Source organism: Myotis myotis, unplaced genomic scaffold (genome assembly GCF_014108235.1).
Source record: "Myotis myotis isolate mMyoMyo1 unplaced genomic scaffold, mMyoMyo1.p scaffold_m19_p_15, whole genome shotgun sequence".
Taxonomy (NCBI): Eukaryota; Metazoa; Chordata; class Mammalia; order Chiroptera; family Vespertilionidae; genus Myotis; species Myotis myotis.
The window spans coordinates 40,383,628-40,403,666 of NW_023416319.1; the positions used below are offsets into that span (position 1 = coordinate 40,383,628).

A 20,039-nucleotide genomic window follows, 5' to 3' on the forward strand; every position below is an offset into this window, starting at 1 on the left:
GGTTCTGCCCTATTCCCATAGCCTTCCCTCTCGACAATGGTGGAAAGTGTGCATTTTCCTATGTACCCGGATTGGGCACGCTCTCTCTCCCTACAGCTCCTCTGTACACATCCTCTCACGCCCCACGAGTACAGCCGTTTCCAGAGTTGCACGCGACCTCCTTTGCAAAAACCTCGCCCCCTCCCCTCCCCTCCTCTCCCTTCCCCTAGTCTGGGTCTCCGGCGGCAGCCCCGCCCTCATCCCGCCCCCTCCCAGAGGCTGGGCCGGTGCCTCGAGCCCATTGGCCGCTGGGGCTGGCTGGTCCCGGGCCGGGCTGTGATTGCGGCTCGCTGGTGTCAGTCCCCGAGCGAGCGCCGGGGGCGGGGAGGGGCGGGGCGGGGCGGGGCGGGCCGGCTGGCAGCCGCAGGTGGGGCTGCTCGCTGCCAGGGACCAAGCCGGGAGCCGCGCGCCCCGCGCCCCGCGCGCCCAGGATGCCCCGCGGGGACTCGGAGCAGGTGCGCTACTGCGCGCGCCTCTCCTACCTCTGGCTCAAGTTTTCGCTCGTCATTTACTCCACAGTGTTCTGGGTGAGTGACCCCAGTAGGGCCCGGGGATGGAGGTGGGGGCACCCTCCCTCGACCGCCCCCACGCCGAGCCCGGGGTTGCGTCCAGACGTGGCTGCTCCTCGCCCCCCCTCTCCCTGGAAACGGGGAGATTCTGGCTCAGCCTGCATTTCAGCCCCCTGGTCGGGATCCTCAGAGCCGGCTGGCTACGACGGAGGAGCACCTCCTAGCTCACCTGTGCGCAGTTGACCAGCCGTTTGGTCCTCCGCGTCCCTGCGGGTAGGCCTGGCTCCCGCGTGCGCCTCGACCACCCCCACCCGCCTGCCCCTGCGGGGCATTACTGAGTTTCCCTCCCCATCAGCCTGTGCAGGAGGCTTTGTGGCCCTGGACTCCCGGCCAGGTCCCCACTATTTACCTGCTGATGCCCCTGAGCAAGGTGCTTCCCTGCTGCTCTTGGTTCCCTCCGAGTGGAAGGAGGATGTGCCAGGAGGATGTGCGTGCCTTGCCCGCCGCCCGCCGGTTGGGAGGGTTCCACCAGAGGACATCTGGGGAGGTCTCGGCCACTCTTAGGAGCTTAGTAACAATTTCCACACCCACTGAGCTTCCCTCCCCTTCTACTGTCTTGATGGGGGCAGGATGGTAGTCCTCGGACATGAACCAGACTTCGAATCCTGCTGATACCACTTTCGAGCTGAGTGATTTTGGGGAAGTTCCTTCAACTCATTACCGCACTTGTAAATGGAGACTTAATTATATTCAACGTCTAGGATGGTTGTGGAGCTTCAATGAAGTAGGCCGAGCACAGTGCTTACTTAGCACAGGGACCAGGGAAGAGCTCAAGGAGTGCAAGTCCTTTTTTTAATTGTGGGCAAGGAAACTGGGTCCTCCTAGTAAACTGTCCCCAAGAGACTGGGTTTCTTTATGGAGAGTTCAGATGAGGCTGGCCCCCACGTGGAAATGAAGACATCTGTCCACAGTCCGATTCCAGGCCTGCCAGTGTAGATGAGGCCCTTGCCTCTCGTGTGCCACAGGGCAGACTTTCCCAGAAAGGGGAGAGGAAGTCACTGACACCCATCGCCCCCAAACTCATGTGCACGCCTGTCTCCCCCTCGGCCTCTCCCTGGCTCTATTCTATCGGCAGGAACTGTCAGATCTGCCACCAGGCCTGGCTTTCCCTGTGGCCCCTCTGCAGATGTGACCTGGCCTGGTGGTCAAGAGATCCGGATTCCAGTTTTGTTCTGCCCCTGACTCACTGGGAGGTCTTAAGCCAGTCACGTTCTGTTGGGAGCCTCAGAGCTCTTAAGCGACTTGCCCATCTAGAAAACTAGGTGAGCCCAGCTCCCAATCCAAGTCTCGAACACTACGTAATGTGGGAGCGGGAGGAGCAGTATGTTTGGGGGCCAGAGGATGAGCACAGACATGTGGGTGGGAACCCCAGGGAGGCAGCAGGGTGAACGCGGGATTGAGACGGGGTGATTTGGCTTCTCATTCAGTGTTGCATCAGAGTCAAGTAGAGAGTGTTAAAAACACTACCGATGCCCGGGCATGGGTATTTATTTTAACTTACCGCATTTAAGCTCTCCGGGTAATGTTAGTGTGGACTCAGGGTTGAAAACTGCTGGGCTAGATGGTCTCACGGGCCCCTCGATTCTGATTCTGGGATGCTTTGCCTGCCCCTTGCTTGTCTGGCCTCAGGAGCTCTCAGAAGTTCCGAGTTGAGAGAGGGAAGGCTAAAATTGGTGGGTGTGGAGGTGGGGTAATAGGGAAGGCCAGGAGTCAGAAGGTGGGGGTTCCATTTCTGGCCTCACCCCTTCTCTCCATATGTAATCACCGACCAGCCTCTTAACCTCCTTCTGCTTCCATTTTCCCATCTGGAAACTGGATGACTGATACTGTGCTCCACACCTCCTTGGGCTGTTTTTAGGATCAGTGATGTGAGGAGAGAGTGACATGTGGGCAAGCCAAGTGCTGTACAAAAGAAAGTTATACCATTAAACTAAGCTTGCCCTGGCTGGTGGAGTGTCATCTCATGGGTTGATTCCTGGTCAGGGCACATACCTAGGTTGCAGGTTCAAATCCTGGTCTGGGCGTATTTAGAAGGCAACCGATCAATGTATCTCTCTCACATTGATGTTTCTCTCTCTCCCCCTTTCTAAAATCAATAATAAAAACAAACTAATCTTGAATTGTCAAGGCCTTGTTCTGCCATTGTCTCCTGCAGCCCAGAGAGAAGACCACCTTATGGCCCTGGCTTTGCTTCTTCTCTTGGGTCAGGGTTGGTCTCAGAACTCGGAATCCTTCCTCTCCAGCCAACTGAGCTCACCTTACCAAGTCCTTGACTTCCCATCCCTGGAATTATTTCTGCTTAAAAATCTCCCCACCCATGCCAAGAACTCAGCCACCTGCCAACTCTGCCCGGGCAGCTCCAGGGGCCAGAGTTTGACTGCAGGGCGGGAGCCCGGTGTGAGTAAGTAATTTGTGTGAGACTGGGTTTGCTGTTAATTGCACATCATTACAGGAAAGCCCATTATGCCTGGTTCCATCCCTTGGGAGGAGGAGTGGTGGTGCCAAGGGTTATTTGCTTTATAAGCCCAAAGTGCTAACACTTTCGTCTCAGCCTTTAGGTCTGGAAGGAGCCATAATGTTTACCATAACCATGCACCTTCTGTAAGACTTTGCTTTAAAACTTATTCTCAAGTGAAGGCATTGTACAACATTTATAAGTACAAAAGAGTAGTTATCAGTGACAAACCTCCCTCCTACCCCTCTCCCCTGACCTGCACTGTCCAGGGGGGACATCTATTATCAGCCTCTGGTGATTCTTTCCTGAGCTAATATTCTGCCATAGGATGCCCTAGACCTAGACACATGCATGCGCATATACTATATTCTTATTTTTCCACAAGCGCACAGTTCTGCCCCTTACCTTTATTTACATTTAAATCCATGTAAAATCTGAAGCTCGGCTAAAGGTTGCCTCATTCTGTTTGAGGGCCACATAGAATTCACTGTAGGCGATGCCAAAAATTATTCAATCGGTCTCCAGCTGGGGAACTCCGGTTGTTTCCGATGTCTAGTTTCTGTAAACTGAGCTGCAGTGAGCATCTTCAAATGTCTGTGGGTTAATTTCCAGACATTTGCTTTGCACATGTCTGTGCATGTCTGTGGGTTAATTTCCAGAAGTGGAATTGCTGGGTTAAAGGTTATGTGAATGTATAATATACATACAGGAAAGCACCAATCATAAGTGTATGCTGCCCTACCTGCTTTGGCTCAGTGGATAGAGCGTCGGCCTGTGGACTGAAGAGTCCCAGGTTTGATTCCGGTCAAGGGCACCTGCCCGGGTTGCGGGCTCGATCCCCAGTGTGGGGTGTGCAGGAGGCAGCTCATCAATGATTCTCTTTCAATTGATGTTTCTCTTTCTCTCTTCCTCTCTGAAATCAATAAAAATATATTGAAAAAAATAAGTGTATGCAGCTTGATGGATTTTTACAAAGTGAACACACCTGTATAACGAGCTCCCAGGACAACCAGCAGACTGGACAGCAGAAGCCAGAGCACACCTTGTTCCCACTTCTGATCCCCACCCCTCCCCTCCAGTGGTAATCGCCACTGGAATGTCCAATAGCATTGGACAGCTTGGCCTGGTTTTGTATGTGCTTACAAGGTTGACAAGTGTTAACTTGCTCCACATAGAGATTTTACCAACTGTAACGTTCTTTGCTGTAAACGGACTCACTTTTTAAACTTAAGTTTGTTTTTAAAAGAAGGGTTTATACACTACTACCAATGGGAAAATAATATTCCCTCATCAAATATAGTAGGTAACGGTTACAGTAAGTACAGTGCAAGGAAACCAACATTATTAAATCCTAGCTAGATATTATGGGTGCGGTAGGCTGTGAACCTGAGGCCTGCCCTCTTTGTTCATAAAGCAGTTTGGCAAGTGTTTCAGAGGCTTAAAGACAAGCTGGCACCAAAGCTGAGATTTGCTCCTTTATGCGATGGGGAGGATCGGAAGGGAAGTGAGCAATGAGAACTTTTCTGTCCATGAGTTAATATGAGTCCAACCTTGAACCACTTACAGTGATCTCCTGCCACTCTTGGGGGGCCCTCTCACTTTCACAGGGGGACCTTAGGGCCCAGAGGACATATTTCATAGTCGCTCAGCGAAGTTGGCATGAACCCCCGGGTGTCCACCCCCCCAGTTCATTGCTCCTTCTGGTAGGTTGCTGAGGGTTCTCCATGAGCAATGACCTCACCCAGAGGCGCTTGGAACCAACTCTTCCCATCATGCAGGGTGAATTATTCTGACACATGTGCCCTCAGCCCATTGGGGACACACCTCTATTTTTAGCACTGGCTGCAGGGTAGTCCAGAGATCCGTTTACATGACTGTTTCTCCTTGCTGGACTGTGGGCTCCTGGAGGTCAGGGTGTGGCTCATTCGTATCTTCTTCCAAATGCTGGTCTCGGGGCTGGGCACCCAGTAGGTGCTCAGAGAAGGCCTGTTGCATGGAGGTGGTTGAGTCCAAATCTGTGTCTTTTAAGTAAGGATTTGAGATGGCGGTGCCTGGATTAGAGGCCGAGCAGGGTGTGTAGCCAGCTGTGGTTAGATGTTGCTGAGGTCTTGAATTTGCGAAGTGGGCAGGGCTGATCATGGAGGAACTGTCACTCTGGGAGCATTAGTAGTAATATTAGTAGTAATATTAGGAAGAAAAGAACTTAGGGGGGTGAGTGGGAAGGAAGTGGATGTGGCTAAGTAGTGAAGGTAATGTGTCAGAGGTGATATTAACTTTGCTTTGCTTTGTCCAAGCATGGACCCTGTTATCATAGCTTGGCCTGTGTTTTCTTATATATTCCTATAGTCTAACAAATGGGGAGGAGTGCGGACTCTGGACCAGGCTGCCTGGGTTCAAATCCCAATTCTGGTCCTTATAGGTTGAGTGACTTAGGCAGTAGCTTCCATGTGCCTCACTTGCCCTATTTGTAAAACTGAGTGATATTAAAATCTACCTGAGAGTTGCTGCGATCATTACATGGATTAATAAGTAAGAAATGCTAAGAACCATGCCTGGCACATGAGAAACACTGTATCAGCTCCTTAGGGGCTAGCCTTTCTTCTCCTACTTTCCTCTTCATTTGAGGTGCTCAGGAGCCATAGACTGAGAATGAGAAGGGCCCTTAAAGGCACCTCTAGTGTGACCTTTAAAATTTTTTAAAAAATATATTGATTTCAGAGAGAAAGGGAGAGGGAGAGATAGAAACATCAATGATGACAGAGAATCATTGACTGGCTGCTTCCTGCATGCCCCACATGGGGATCAAGCCCACAACCTGGGCATGTGCCCCAATGGGGAATCGAACTGTGACCTCCTAGTTCAGTGGTCGGCAAACAGTGGCTCGAGAGCCACATGCGGCTCTTGGGCCCCTTGAGTGTGGCCACGAAGTTTCAATCGCACTGTATGTGCGTGCCCACACGTGGTATTTTGTGGACGAGCCACACTCAAGGGGCCGCAGTTTGCCGACCACTGTCCTAGTTCATAGGTTGACACTCAGCCACGCCAGCCAGGTGTGACCTTTTTCTTTTATTGAGAAAACAGAGGCCTGGAAAGAGGAAGTGAGTTGCTTGAGACACCACAGCAAGTTAGTGGCAGACCAAGACCAGGGGCCAGGGGGTCTGACTCCAGTTTCTTCACTGGGTCCCCATGGCCTTTCCCAGCCACCGCTTCTGCTGAAAGAAGTGGTCCTCTCTGGGCTCAGGGCGCAGGGGGTAAGAGGACAGCACTCTGGGAGGAGCCAGGTACTTGGACGCCACTTAAGTACTAAATGAAGCCAAGCGGAAAAGAAAGTAGATTCAGTTTCCAGCAGGTATTTCTAACTTTTGAAAAGGGCTTTATTGTTTTTGTGAAAATACGTGCACATAGTTCTAAGAAATTTCAAGCAATTCACGTAAGTACATGGGGAGGGAACCGCTGCTACATGTTGGCAAACACCCATGGGGACATCTCCTTGTACGTATATGTACGTATTTTATTTCCTTAAATTAAAAAAGGAAGTGTGCTTGATTCGTTAGGCAGGTCTATTTTCCTCTTGTTCTAGGCAAGCATTTCAAAGAGAAACGAGTAAAACCCAAGCAGAAAGGAGGCAGCCTTTGTACTGGAGGAGTGGTCCCCACGCCTGATGGGCTGTCAGAGAAGATCTGGAAGCAAAGGGCCTGGGCTCACCCCGCCCTCAGCCCGGCTACGAGGCCTTTACAGCCCAGAGGGCCAGAAGCAGGCCTGGGAGGGTGTGGAGAATGTTCCAACGCACTCATCTTCCAGATGAGCAAAGCGAACCCCAGAAAGTCTCTTTGCTCCCAGCCCAGGCTTCGGAGCGTGACCCCTCACAGAAGGAAGGGATTGTTAGGTTGTGGGGCTGGCTTGGGGCCTCGCTGCCTTTGGTGGTTTGTTCCTGAGAAGCTGGAGTTACGACCTGCCTCCCTCCTCCCCCTGCTGCCCTGTGCCTCTTCTCTCTGTGACTCACAGTGCCAACCTGGGGTGGGGCTCAGTAAACAGATAAGGAACTGATAATGAAATTTCTGTACCAGCTGGCTCCACGTGCAGAGAGCGGTGTCTTCTGGGTAAGCCCAGGACACCGGATTGAAAAGAGAAACCTTTCCCAGAATGAACCTTTGGATCTGAGTGGGTTTGAATCCACATCTTAGTGGAAGGGAGGAGAGTCCAGTCTTGACCTGCTGTTCTTTTCAGGGTGGGGACGATTTGTTTGCATATTCAGTTAAGTTCTTTCTTCCTTTCTTTCTCTTTAAAAAATTTTATTTTTATTTATTGATTGGGCAGGTGTCAACTTGTTCCACTCATTCATGCACTCATTGGTTGATTCTTCTTCTTCTTCTTCTTTTTTTTTTTCAGAGAGTAAGGGAGAGGGAGAGAGAGATAGAAACATCAATGATGAGGATCATTGATTGGCTGCCTCCTGCACACCCCCCACTGGGGAATCAAGCCCGCAACCTGGGCATGTTCCCTGACCGGGAATCCAACTGTGACGTCCTGGTTCATAGGTCAATGCTCAACCACTGAGCCATACCGGCCGGGCGTTTGGTTGATTCTTGTATATTCCCTGACCAGGGATTAAACCCATAACCTTCTTCTTCTCCCTCTCCCTCTCCCTCTCCTTCTTCTTCATTGTTGTTAATCCTCACTGAGGATATTTTTTGCATTGATTTTTAGAGAGAGAGGAAGGTAGGGAGAGAGACAGAGAGAGAGAAACATCAGTGTGAGAGAGACATATCAATTGGTTGCCTCCTGCATGTGCCCCGACCAAGGCCAGGGATCCAGCCTGCAACCGAGGTATGTGCCCTTGACCAGAATTGAACCCGGGACCCTTCAGTCTGTAAACCCACAACCTTGGTGTATCGGGATGACACTAACCAACTGAGCTACCCAGTCAGGGCCACAAATGCTTCCTTGACGCCTACGTGTGTGCCAGGCACTGTGATAATTATTGGGAAACAAACAAGAAAGGCTTAGTTCAGACCTTGGAAGGCACGCAAACCAGTAAAGAAACAAGCTCAGGATAGGTGCTAAAGAGGAAGTGAGGGAGGAGCGGGACGAGGTGGGAGCTCCTGCTTTAGGTGGGTGGTCAAGGGAAGCCTTCGGGAGGAGCTGAGGCTCAAGGAGTGAGCTCAAGGGGTGAGAAGGAGCCAGCCATAAAAAGGCCTGTGCAGAGCATCTCAGAGGGAGCGGTGGGGTGTGGACCAGGTCTGACTGGCTGCGGGACCATGGACAAGTCACAGACAACGCCCGGTGCCTCAGTTTCCTTGTCTGTGGGAAGGCACTAACCGTTGTCCCTCCCACAGGGGCCAGGCTTGGATGGGGAGATGCCTCCAGGGCCCTCTTAGCAGAGTCTTGTGTGGTCAGCTTCAGCACAGGCGCTGGGAGGCTCTGCGTCCCTGAGCAGGAGCCCGGAGCTCACTGGCTGTGGTGAGGGGGTTGGGGTGGGGTGGGGGGGCGTGGCACGGGAAGAGCCACCATCTTGTACTAGTCCTGCCACTTTGCTTTACCTCATTGGATCCTCAGAACAGCCCTGTGAGCTGGGTAGACAGGCTGAGGAGACGAAGGCCTTGAGGGGCTGTGACTGGCACAACCAACCATTTGCATCCATCCCTGAGACAGAAGTTGTTCCCTGTGGAAACGGTGCCTGTTGTGTTTAAGTTTTTGAAAGGGGGTTTTCCCACCAATGAGGGTGCTTGCATCTTGGCCTTCAGGGAAGTAAATATTTGCCCAGAGGGTGGAAGGAAAACAGCCTTGGCCTGGTCAGGGCTCAGAGCCCGCCCCCTTCCTGCAGGAGACCCCTCCCAGGATGCAGCGTGGCCTTGGACCAGTCACACAGCCTCCCAGGCTGTTTCCGGTCCTGGGGACGGGCTGTGCTGGGTGCAGTGCAGGGGGACTGCAGAGGTGCTTGGGGTCTGGTGGTTGGTCCTGTACACCCATTGTGGGCCGGGTGCTGTGGGCCCTGAGGGGGCTTGGCAATGGGTGGAGGCTAGCCCCTGTCCCACCCTGTCATAGGTTGGGGTGAAGTCTCCTGGCCTGAGTGGAGTGGGTGGGGCTTCCAAGGCTGGCATCAAATTCTGAGACCTTAGGGAGTGACCCACTGCTAGCCCAGTGGGCCTTGCCTGAGCCTCCCTCCCTGGGGGATTTGATGAGTACAGATGTCGGGGCCCCATTCTCAGACTCTATGGGGCAAGAGCCGTGGTCGGCAAACTGCAGCTCGCGAGCCACATGCGGCTCTTTGGCCCCTTGAGTGTGGCTCTTCCACAAAATACCATGTGCGGGCGCGCACATACAGTGCGGTTGAAACTTCGTGGCCCATGCGCAGAAGTTGGTATTTTGTGGAAGAGCCACACTTAAGGGGCCAAAGAGCCGCATGTGGCTCACGAGCCGTGGTTTGCCGAGCCACAGTTTGCCGACCACTGGGCTAGAGTGAGGCCTGGGCACCCATCATGTTTAAACTTCCCCTGGTGATTCTAATGTGCAGCTGGAGTGGAAACCACTGCTCACAGCTGTGTCTGTGAGGGAATTCTGAGGGGACTGGCCTGGTTCCCAAGACGACGTTCTCTCCAGTTGAGTCCTGTGCCCAGCCTTGCCGACAGCGTGGACTGCCTCTGTGGGCTGGGAATGTGGTGTACATGTTGGGAGAGGCGCACTACTGAGGGAGTGGCCCAGAAAGCGAGAGAGCATGTTGGCCAGGCAGGAGGAGGTGTGTGGGGGGTGGGGGTGGGGGTGGAGGGGAGGAGTTGGTGGGGCCCAGTCTGGGCGAGGAAGGGCTGGCGGAGGTGTGTGGAGACCACCAGCCTGGGGATGTGGGAGACTGGGCTCCTTCAGGGGAGCAGGATGTATTTCGGGGGGTCCGTGGCTCTAGAATTGTGTTTTCCTTTTGGTTATGTTTACAACATCCTTTTACCTGGTCTGAGGTTAACTTTGAAACTTGGAGAAGTCTCCATAGAAGCAGGTTGGAGTTCCTTGGGCCAGGGAGTCACACACTGGGAGGTGAGCTGGATGAGTTTCCTCCCTTTGACGGTGTCTCCAGCTGGAGGATGGCTGAGACACAGGCACCGTGTTGGGAAGCTGGGTGTGATCTGGAGGAGCGGGGCCCGCAGTTCTGGCCGCCCTGGGAGAGGATGCAGGTGGTGGGAAGCAGTGCCAGGGAGGTGGCCTGAGCTGCTTGGGGTCATGTGGTGAGCTGGTGACCATCAGTGGAAGAATGGGGGCTTCTGACTCTGACCAGTGAGCTCTGTAGTGGGTTGAGTAGGCCCCTCCACCCCAAAAAACCAACACCCACATATGTTTATGTCCCTGAATCTGAATGTGACCTTATTTGGAAAAAGGGTCTTATAATTAGGTTCAGGATCCTGAGCTGAAACCATCCTGGATGGCCTGACTGTGCCTTAAATCAATGACAAGTGTCCTTATAAGAGAAAGGCAGGGGGAGCTTTGAGACAGGTGGGAGGCACAGACACAGGGGACGGCTATGTGAGCCGGAGGCAGGTAAAGGACCACCTTAGAGCCTCCAGCAGCTGGGAGAGGCACGCCTCTTCCCCCAGAGCCTCCGGAGGCAGAGCGGCCCTGTGACGACACTTGGGCCTCCAGAACTGTGAGAGAATACCTCTCTGTTGTCTTAAGGCACCCAGTTTGTGGTCATTGGTTACGACAGTCCCAGGAAACGAATGCAAGCCCTTTTTGCCTCACTTGGAAGGGGCCCAATTCAGGGCCCTGCAAATCCCTTTCCCTTCTGTGGGCTGCGCTGAAGACTCAGGTGAAGACCGGCTGTGGCTGGGGGAGCGGGGAGGTTGGCAGGAAGGAGGAGTCTTATAGCCCTGCCCCACCAGAGGCCCCGCCCCCTCCTAGCTCTGCAGGCCCTGGCAGGTGGTCAAAGGCTGTGTGTGCTCTGCAACCTGTTTCTTATGGGCTCCCCCTCTGAAAGGAAAGCCCGAGAGAAAGAGGCTAAAACTGGGGAAGGGGATGCAAGTTAGCTCTCAGGAAGGACTTCCTGGTCTGAAAGTAGTTAAATCAAAACGGCCTGCCCAGTGGGCTGTAAAGCACCCGGGGTTCCCTTGCAGCCTTTCAGAGCAGGCATGTCACCCATCACTCGGGCAGTTAGGATGCGGCTTGGGATTCCAGTTGGGTAGAACTTCGAAGGGCCTTGGAGGCCATCTGGTGCAGCCCCTTCCTTTCCGAGGGGAGGGAGCTGAAACCAGATCACGTGTAGCAAGTGCCTGTGGCCAATGGGACAACCTGCATCGCTCAGAGGGGACCGTGGGCCCTGTGCAGTGATTGCACTCCAGGATCCTTCTCACCAGCTGGAGGCAGGTGCCCCCATTCTAACAGGCCTGCTGCCGGGCCTGGGGACAAGGGCCCGACGTGAGGTTTATCACAGACCGGCCTTCTCTGCAGGGCCAGAAAGATCCCAGGCAGCGGGAGCCCGGTTCATGCCCCTGCTTTGGTTCTGCTCAGCCTCTGATCTGGGACATCTGTTTTCCTGGCCCTGTGAGTCAAGGGGACGGATGAGCCAGCCCGGTCGCTGTCCTTTGAGAAGCTGGCACCCCGAGTCTTAGCAGCATGCTCAGGACAGCTGCAGACGTCCTGTGACCCTGTGACCAGGGCGGGGCCAGCCCGCAGCTCCCAGGAGGCTCTGGCGGGGACTGAGTCAGCACTGGACACTTGGGCTCTGGGCTCCCATCCCCAGGCACGGTGCTCACGATCGGAGCAGAAATGAGATGGGAAGGGGAGTTGTTCAGGAGCCACAGCCCCTGAGACAGGAGAGGGGCCTGTTGGTTTCTGTCTTCCTTCTCCACTACAGTCTCTTCTGGACGTTAATCCTCCCTTAGAATTAAAGTTGCCCCTTTGCAGTTAGAAAGCGCCCCCTCCCCTGCCCTCTGTCTAGCCTGATGGTACCTTCCACTTCTGTTGATTAGACTAGGTCAGGAGCATATTTATTTTGATTAAAAAAAAAAAAAAAAAGTTGGCCGAGTTAAAGAAAAATGGTGGCACCTCTTGGTCAGGTGTAGGCACTTTGTATCTGCTGATTTTAAAGAAAGAATGGGATTCTCATGTGTTACAGCACCTTTTCGTTTACAAAGAGGTTTCCCCATCTCTTGGGGTCCCTGATTGACCCCTGGGCAGGAGCTGTCATTCCTGTTCAACAGCAGAGGCACCGCCACTCAGGAGGGAGTGGTCTGTCCCTCCGAGGTCACAGCTCCTCAGGGAGGGAGTGCCTCACAGCCCAGCCTCAGGGAGAGGTGATGGCAGCCTCACCTCCTCTGACCAGCACCAGGGCTTCCTCACGATGCTGATCTGTGGTGTTTGTCTTCTCTTGTCCTAATTGTCTTAAAGGGGAGGAGGGGATTGAAGATGACCAGCACTCTCTCTCTCTCCTTCCTCCAAGCCTCCCCACATCAGGGAGGATCGAGTCCTAACGCCGTTGGGTCCTGTGTTCTGTAGGCTCAGCTGGATGTATAACAGCTAGGATCCTGCCACGGGCTGTATTTAGCCCCAGCTAGCAGGGAAACATCTGGTTGGGGCATTAATTTCAGGCCTGAGGAGGCTTCCTGTCCTGGGCCACTGGTGAGTCTGCCCCTGCTGTGGCCACTGAGACGTCCCTGGCCAAAGGGAGACACAGACCTGTAAACAGACCTCCTCGTGGGAGAGGTGGAACTTGGACCTTGTTTGTTTTCGCAATGTTTCTAAAAAACATTAAAACAGGAAAGGTGACAGAATGACACAGCGGACACCCACATACCCAGCAGCCTGAACCGGTAATTTTGACATCTGGCCACGTCAGAGGAAGCTGCAGAGATTGTGACAGGTCACCCAAATATCCCAGCGTGCACCTCCAAAAGAAGTGTTTGGATACAACCACAGCACCATCATCACGCCTAAGAAAATACCAAGGCCACATTAAAACTTCTCCAGTTGTCCCTACGATGTTTCCCATAATGCATTGAAAAAATCAGGGTCCGGGGCCACGGCTCATGTATTGCATTGGATCTCATTTTAACAAAAAACGGGAGAGGTGATTCTGGAATCCAGGGGAAGACGGTGTGTTACTTGTCTGCATTTGCCTGACCCACCAAGACCTACTGGGGTCTTGCTCTCTCCTGACTTAGGGAAATTCAGAAAGTGAGCAGGGAAAGGCTTGCTGGGCCCGGAAGGCAGTGTGGAGCGGTGGGGCCCCCTGCCAGAGCCCTCCTCCTGTTGGAAGGAGAGCTGCTTGGTGGCTGGATGCCAGACCGGGGACTCCCTGAGTGCCCACCCTTAACCATCAGCTGCACACGGGGCCCTGTGCCAGTGCTGGGAGTGAGGCTCTAAAGAGCTGGAAGACCCAGGGCCGGTACCCACTGCCTGCTTGGGAGACCCACCAGGCCCTGGTGGAGCCTTTGGTCCCTTGGTCTCGTGCTTGGGATGTAGTTGGGATGGGGCCTGGAGAGGCCTCTTCTCTTTTGCAAGATGGAGAGTACGAAGTCAGTGATTCCTCTTCAAGCTGGGATAGTGGAAATGAAACTTCTTTTTAAAAAAATTTTAAACCCACAGAGAAGTCGAAAGAAGAGTTCAAAGAACACCTGTGTGCCCTTGAGTTACCAACTGTTAACATCTTGTCTTAATCTTTCAATACATATCCTTCTTTTTTGCCAGCCAGCTGAAAGGAAGCTGCAGCCACTGCGATCTCACCCTCAGATACGTCAGCATTCAGCTTTGCAGAAAGGGCTTTCTCCCACATGCCACCTTGTCCTGAAAAATAACCACCGCGAAATAAAGCATCATCTATGCCAGCGGTTCTCAACCTGGGGGTCGCGACCCCTTTGGGGGTCAAACGACCCTTTCACAGGGGTCGCCTAAGACCATCGGAAAACACATATATAATTGCATATTGCTTTTGTGATTAATCACTATGCTTTAATTATGTTCAGTTTGTAACCATAAAATTGGGGGTCACCACAACATGAGGAACTGTATTAAAGGGTCGCGGCATCAGGAAGGTTGAGAACCACTGATCTATGCAGATCATATCCGAAGTTCCTCAGTGGTTTTCCAGATGTCCTTTGTGGGCTATGTTGCCCAATTCGGGGTGCACTCAAGGTTCGCACATTGCTGTGGTTGTGCCGAGTCTCCTTAACCTCCCCCATGTGGACGACCTTTGCTGTTTGGTTCCCTGCAGCCTCCGGGTCTGTTGATCTGCAGAACATTAGCATTGTGGGTTTGCTTCCCAGTTTCCTTTGGTTGGGCTCAGGCCACACATTTCCCGCAGGAGCACTGAACATGGGGCGCGGCAGGAGGTGCAGAATGCCGCCTTAGGAGACACGTGATGTCTGGCCACCCCCTGCTGGCCATGCCAAGCTGGACTGCCAGCCCTCTGCATTGTAAATGTGCGTTTCCCCACGATAACAAACGAGTAAGCCATGGGGAGACATTGGGGCTGTGTGAATACTCAGCTGGGTGAAAGAACGTTTGAAAGCCAATCTGAGCATGTGACTCCCCTGCTTACATTATTTCAGTGATTTCCCCATTTCAAGTTCAACATATATTGAGTTTGCCCGATTCTCACCACCTCCATGCACCTGCCCTCATCCAGGCTCGCGTCACCTGGAATCTGGTTACTGCAGTAGATTCCTGATTGCTCTCCCTCTGGCTTTCATGTCCCCCCCCCCCCCCCCCCCCCCCCCGCCTGCGCCCCCTCTGTTGGCAGCATAGCAGCCAGAGTAACTCATGTAAAAGTCAAAGTCAGACCAGATCAGTGCTCCACAAACTTGTAGTGCCTCCCACCCACTCAGAGCAAAAGTCAGAGTCCTCACAGTGGCTTTAAGGGCGCCACCTGACCTGGCGTGCCCCGCCCCTGCCCTCTCACCGTATCTGCACTCACCCCTTGTCATGCTGCAGCAGCTACTCCTTAAACTCAAGGGCATGTTCCAAAGTCTTGGTAGTTACTTGGACGTTCGTCCACATGTCCATGTAGATGACAGAGACCCCTCCCCTACTTCAGGTCTTTGCGATTTAAAATGGCAGCCCCCTCCCCCAGCCTCCCTGGCTTCCTTTCCTGTTCTGCTGTTTTGTTTTTCTTTAGAGCACGTGTAACCAGGACATACTACGTGTTTTTCTTGTTTGTCTCTCCCCAACTAGAATGTGAGTTCCACCAGAGCTGGGTGGGGCTCTGTGTTTGCTGCTCTGTCTGTGCTCCGCTCCCCCTTCCTAAAGCAGCTGCTCTCAAAGTGTGCTCGGGGGGGTGGGTGATCCGGGAAGGCCAAACCATTTTCTTTCTTAATCATTTTCAATTACAGTCGACATACATCGTTATATTAGTTTCAGGTGCACACCCCAGTGGCCAGACATTACATAAATTAATACGTGATCACGCCAATAAATAAAACCATATTCGTAATAATAACATGTTTTCCCCCTCTCACTTGCTGTATAAACGGTTTGTTTTAGCCTGAGAGACCAGGCCTTGGGGGTCTGCCTTCTGTGAGCTTCCCCGGCCTCCACCTACCTACCTGCCCTTGGCGCCAGCGATGCTGAGCTGCTGCCTCTGAAGCACCTCGTGGGCACCTGAAACTCTTGTCCACTTCAGAAATTCTTGCCTGTCAAATGCATGCATTACATGGGCTCAGTTCAAACACTGCCTCCTCCAGGAAGCCTCCGTGATCTCACTGGGTTGCCCAGGATGTAGCATTTCCTCCTCTCTGCATGTTCAGTCCCCTCTACCCCCGTGTTTCCCTGTTTCTGCTGCATTTGTTGGTGAGTAGGTGTTCTTAGTAGAATGAGCTCCTTGAGGGCAGGAACTCGGTATCTTTTTACTCCCAGTGACTGGGATTTAATAGATGTATGTTGGATCAGTGGGTGCTGCCTTGGAATTCAGAGTAGGGACTCCCCCTCCCCTGAATTATCCTTGGACCAAAGTGCCTCTAAAGGGGAAATGGCTTGTGGTGTCTGATTTGAGTCTTGAAATGTTAGTGTTACATCCGTCCTACCTCTTTCCTGGGGAAGGGGAAGTCACGTTTACTGAGCAACTGCTTGGTGCCAGGAACTTCCGTGTGGCATCTTGCTTCAGGGCCATTGTGGTTCATTAGGCCACTGTGAACTGGCATAGGCCCTAACCACTTCCCATATGGCTTTGTCAGGAGAATGTGGTCTGGGAGCGGAGCCATCAAAATTCCTATGAACTTCTGGGACTAGTGTATTTACATAATGTGAAGTCCTGTAGGCCAAAGATGGTATGTGTGTTGCTGGGTTCTGCCACCATTCCCTGAATGCAGGAGGTAATACACACCTGGAATTACCTGTCAGTGGGCATAGTTAATACTATAAATATCAGTACCAGTGAGGGCTTCCCATTGTTGATTTCATAGGCGATCAGGAGTGAAGAGAGATCCCTGTAGCTGGGGTGACCCAGGAAGGCTGCCCGGGGGAGGAGGGCTTAGAGCTGAGCTTTGGAGGATGGTCATTAGTCCCTTTTGGCTTTATTCCCAAAAAAACGTTGTTCTCCTTTCCACGGCTGCTGTGGCCGGCAGTGTTGAAGGCGTGTACCTCCTCTGAGGTTGGGCTGGGAAGGGCATCTTGGTCCCCTGTAGGGCCTTTCTCATGCAGAAGCGTGACCTTCCTGGACTTGGAGGGAAAGCTTGGAGAACTCAGGAGAGGAGAAGACACCAGGCCCAAGTCGAATGGGAGCTAGTGACGGAGCTGGGATTACAGTCCCAGGCTCCCATGCCCCAGGTCAGTGCTCCTTCCAATGTATGATGCTGCCGCCTTTCTTGTTTGCCCTTTGACCTCTGTGGAGTCATGAGCATTTGTAGTGGGTCAGCTTACATTCTTTAAGGCTCTGCAATGCCAGGCACTGACATGTGTGATCTGATCACCTCCTCTGCCTTCCAATCCTAGTTTAGGGGCAGAGGAAGGGTTTAGTTCAGATGTGGGATTTTGGGCAAAGGGGAAAAAATGAATCAAGAGAATTTGATTCATTTTCCTTAGATATAAAAGTAGACCTAACGTTAAAAAGAAGCAGCATGAGACAGTAAGCCCTGTTATTGCCAACATTATATAGAGACCGGCCTTCATTCATATGCGCCCAACTCAGGCGGGTGTGCCCTGACTGTGAGGCCTCACTGCCTTCTGCACTCATGGCCGGAATTTCCCTTATCTCTTCCTCCCCTTCCCCCATGCCTGGCCCTCCTCCGCCTGCCCCCTTCTGGTGGCTCCCTCCTTTGTTGTGGCTTCTCCTCTCAGCAGCCCAGATGGTGAGGGAGAAGTAAGATCATGGGGGATCCCCCCTTCATCCCCCTTCCCTGAAGTTGCTCTTGTCCTCACTTGGGGTCTCATTGGGCAACTCCTATGCTATCTCTGGGAAAGACCCCAGGCCAGGGGAAGACTGGGGGGTGTGCCTGGCTCACTTCCTGGTGGACGGGTATGGGTACTAGCAGGCTGCTGGGACCTGAACCGAAAGCCGTTGTCTAGGACAAAGCTCCTTGTCACCTCTGTGAGCCTGTGTCTCTTTAAAGGGTCTGAAAAAGGGGTCATCTTACCCACTCTGGCCAATGGCTTGCAGCCCTGAGCAGTGGAGCCTCAGCCAACTGGGCCAGGAAGACAAAGAGGGGTGACCAGCAGTGGTTCGGCACAGGACGTACCCCTGAGTGAACCCCAGCAGGAAGCAGCTCCACCCCAACCCCGCATAGGTCTTCATCTCTAGCCTCCTGCCCATATCCCGGAACCCCAGTCTGCATTCATCATTCCTAGCCTCTCCGCTCCAACCCTAGGCCTCGGGTGCTGCTCTCAGTGGCCTGAGCAGGAAGTCCCCTCTCCCAGAGCCTGGGTCCTGGCTGCATTCCGGGGAGCACTGGCTGCGGTTCTGATTGGCCTCTGGCTAATGAGTCAGCCTGGCCTGGGGCTGAGATCTGGGAAGATAATCACCCTGGTGCCAGGAGAGCACAGCCCCGGGAGGCAGGTCTGACTCTCGGTTCAGACACATGGAAGGTGGGGAGAGAGAAGGGTCCCGAGAGGGCGAGGAAAGGAAACCAGAGAGGAGTGTTGGGGCGAGGTGATTTGCTCTTGACTCCCCTTTTCCCATGGCTGCTTCCAGGGTTTCTGGATGGACCACGAGTCACTCTTATCCTTAAACCTTGGACGGCTCCACTGTGGGATGGGGTCACCAGAGTTTCTTCTCCGGCTCATAGGCGCACGGAGCAAATACTTGCTCAGATTCATTTATCCAACAGATGCCAGACCGGTCCCCACGCTGAGGGCGGGGCCAGTGTACAAAGTCTGACTCCGGGCACCCTTCAAGGCCCAGCTCCAATGGGCCTTCCCTGATTTCCCAGGAGAAAGGGACTGCTCTGTTTCAGAGAGTCCTTATGAGGCATTTGTCACACTACCTCCCATCTGCCTGCCCCAAACTCCCCAAGGCGTGTCTGGGGCTGGGCAGCTCTTCCCTCGGCTTCCGTGTGTGTGGTGGTTCTCAGTCAGAGCCCACTTGGCCCTGGCCCTGGCCCGGGAGATTAGCTGGGCTCGCAAAGCTCCGGCTTACGGCTTACGGTAGGCCTTTCTCAGCCTGGAATGTGCTGTGTGGGGGGGGAGTCTTTTTAGTTTTTATTTTGCCAGAGGAATGTGAAACATCATAGGGTGAGAACTTGACGAGAGAGGCCTCTAAGAAACTTCACCATATAGAGAACAGACAACACGTGGGAGTCTTTTAAATCAAGTCGCTGTCACCGTTGGTGACAGGAAGGTAGCCACCAGGCTGGTGTGCCCGCTCTGCTTCTGAGAGAGATTTGTTTTCAGAGGCTTGTTTTCCACCCTGGGCCTCGCTGGAGGGCCTGGCCTGGGAAATACTTCCCAAAGTCTCTCCCCAGCGCTGCCTGTCAGCCATGCAGAAGCCTGGGGGAAGTGGAGGGAGCACTTTCATTAAAGAAAGCATGACCAAGAAGACATAAGTGAAGAAGGAATACACTAGGCTCATGGGTAGGAAGCCCTGCCTCAGTTCTACCCAAAGGGCTCTGTGGATTCGGGAGGCTCTAGTCACACCACAGCAGGTTTTGTTTTTTTTGTGTGTGTGTGTTTTTTTCATGGAACTTGATAAATTGATTCTAAAATGTATAAGGAAGAGTCAAGGTCCACGAATATCCGGTCACTTCTGAAGAAGACAGGAAGGAGGGACTTGACCTACTAGGTGCTAAGATGTGTTCTAAAGCTATAGTCACTACAATGGGGAGGTTTGTTGAGGGGTAGATTGACTGATGGAGAGGCAGGGAGCTAGAAGCTGGCCTAGGCATATGTGGGACCCTAGTGTATGGCAGTGGGTCATGGCAGGTCTGTGGGGCTGGAGGACTGGTTAATAAATGTACTCGTTACATAACAAACCAGAGCAGGCTATGCGGGAGAACGCCGTGGATCAAGGATGGCAATTAACTGAGTCCTCTGCACTTGATCTCCAGTTTTTAAAATGAGGTCCAGGGTCAAGGCAGAGCTGACAGCAAAGCCCAGTGACGAAGACCAGGGGCCGGCTTCTTTGTTGGCAGGAGGAGGCAGCCTCTGTTGCTTTCTCAAGGCCTGGCTTTATTTGGGGCTGAAAGAAGCCCTGTTCCTCAAGCACAGGCTGCCTGGAGGTAGGATGGGGTCCGGTCAGTGGCACCCGGGCTCAGGGGCCCCAAAGCTTAGAATACTGCCCTGCAGTCCTGGAGGTGGGTCTGGCCCTGTATCAGTTTGGGTTAGGGGCACTGCCAGGGCCTCTGGGTCTGGTCTGTCCTGCTTTCCTTAGGGGAAGGAGAGGTGGGCATCAGGAACTGCACCTTCTTGGGGAAAGTGGGAGGAGAGATGGTTTTCTCCTGAATGAAGCCAGTGAATACTATGGAACCTCCTCTAGCTAGTGGCAGGGTGATTAGGACACATGATTTTTTACTAAGAGTGGTCTCTCTCTACTTTCAGAAAGCAACAGTGTAAGAGTGGTAAGAGACAGCATC

General features: G+C 53.1%; 1 protein-coding gene across 4 annotated transcripts in view; it reads left to right on the plus strand.

Moving 5' to 3' along the window:
- The first annotated feature begins 373 nt into the window (after positions 1–373).
- Positions 374–20,039, plus strand: part of TSPAN15 (tetraspanin 15) — a 48,670-nt gene continuing 29,004 nt past the window's right edge. For all 4 annotated transcript variants that reach the window (XM_036336945.1, XM_036336946.1, XM_036336947.1 and 1 more), the window contains exon 1: positions 374–566. In XM_036336945.1, coding sequence (XP_036192838.1) covers positions 471–566 — 96 coding nt within the window. In that variant the 5' untranslated portion in view covers positions 374–470. The remainder of the gene's footprint in view (positions 567–20,039) is intronic.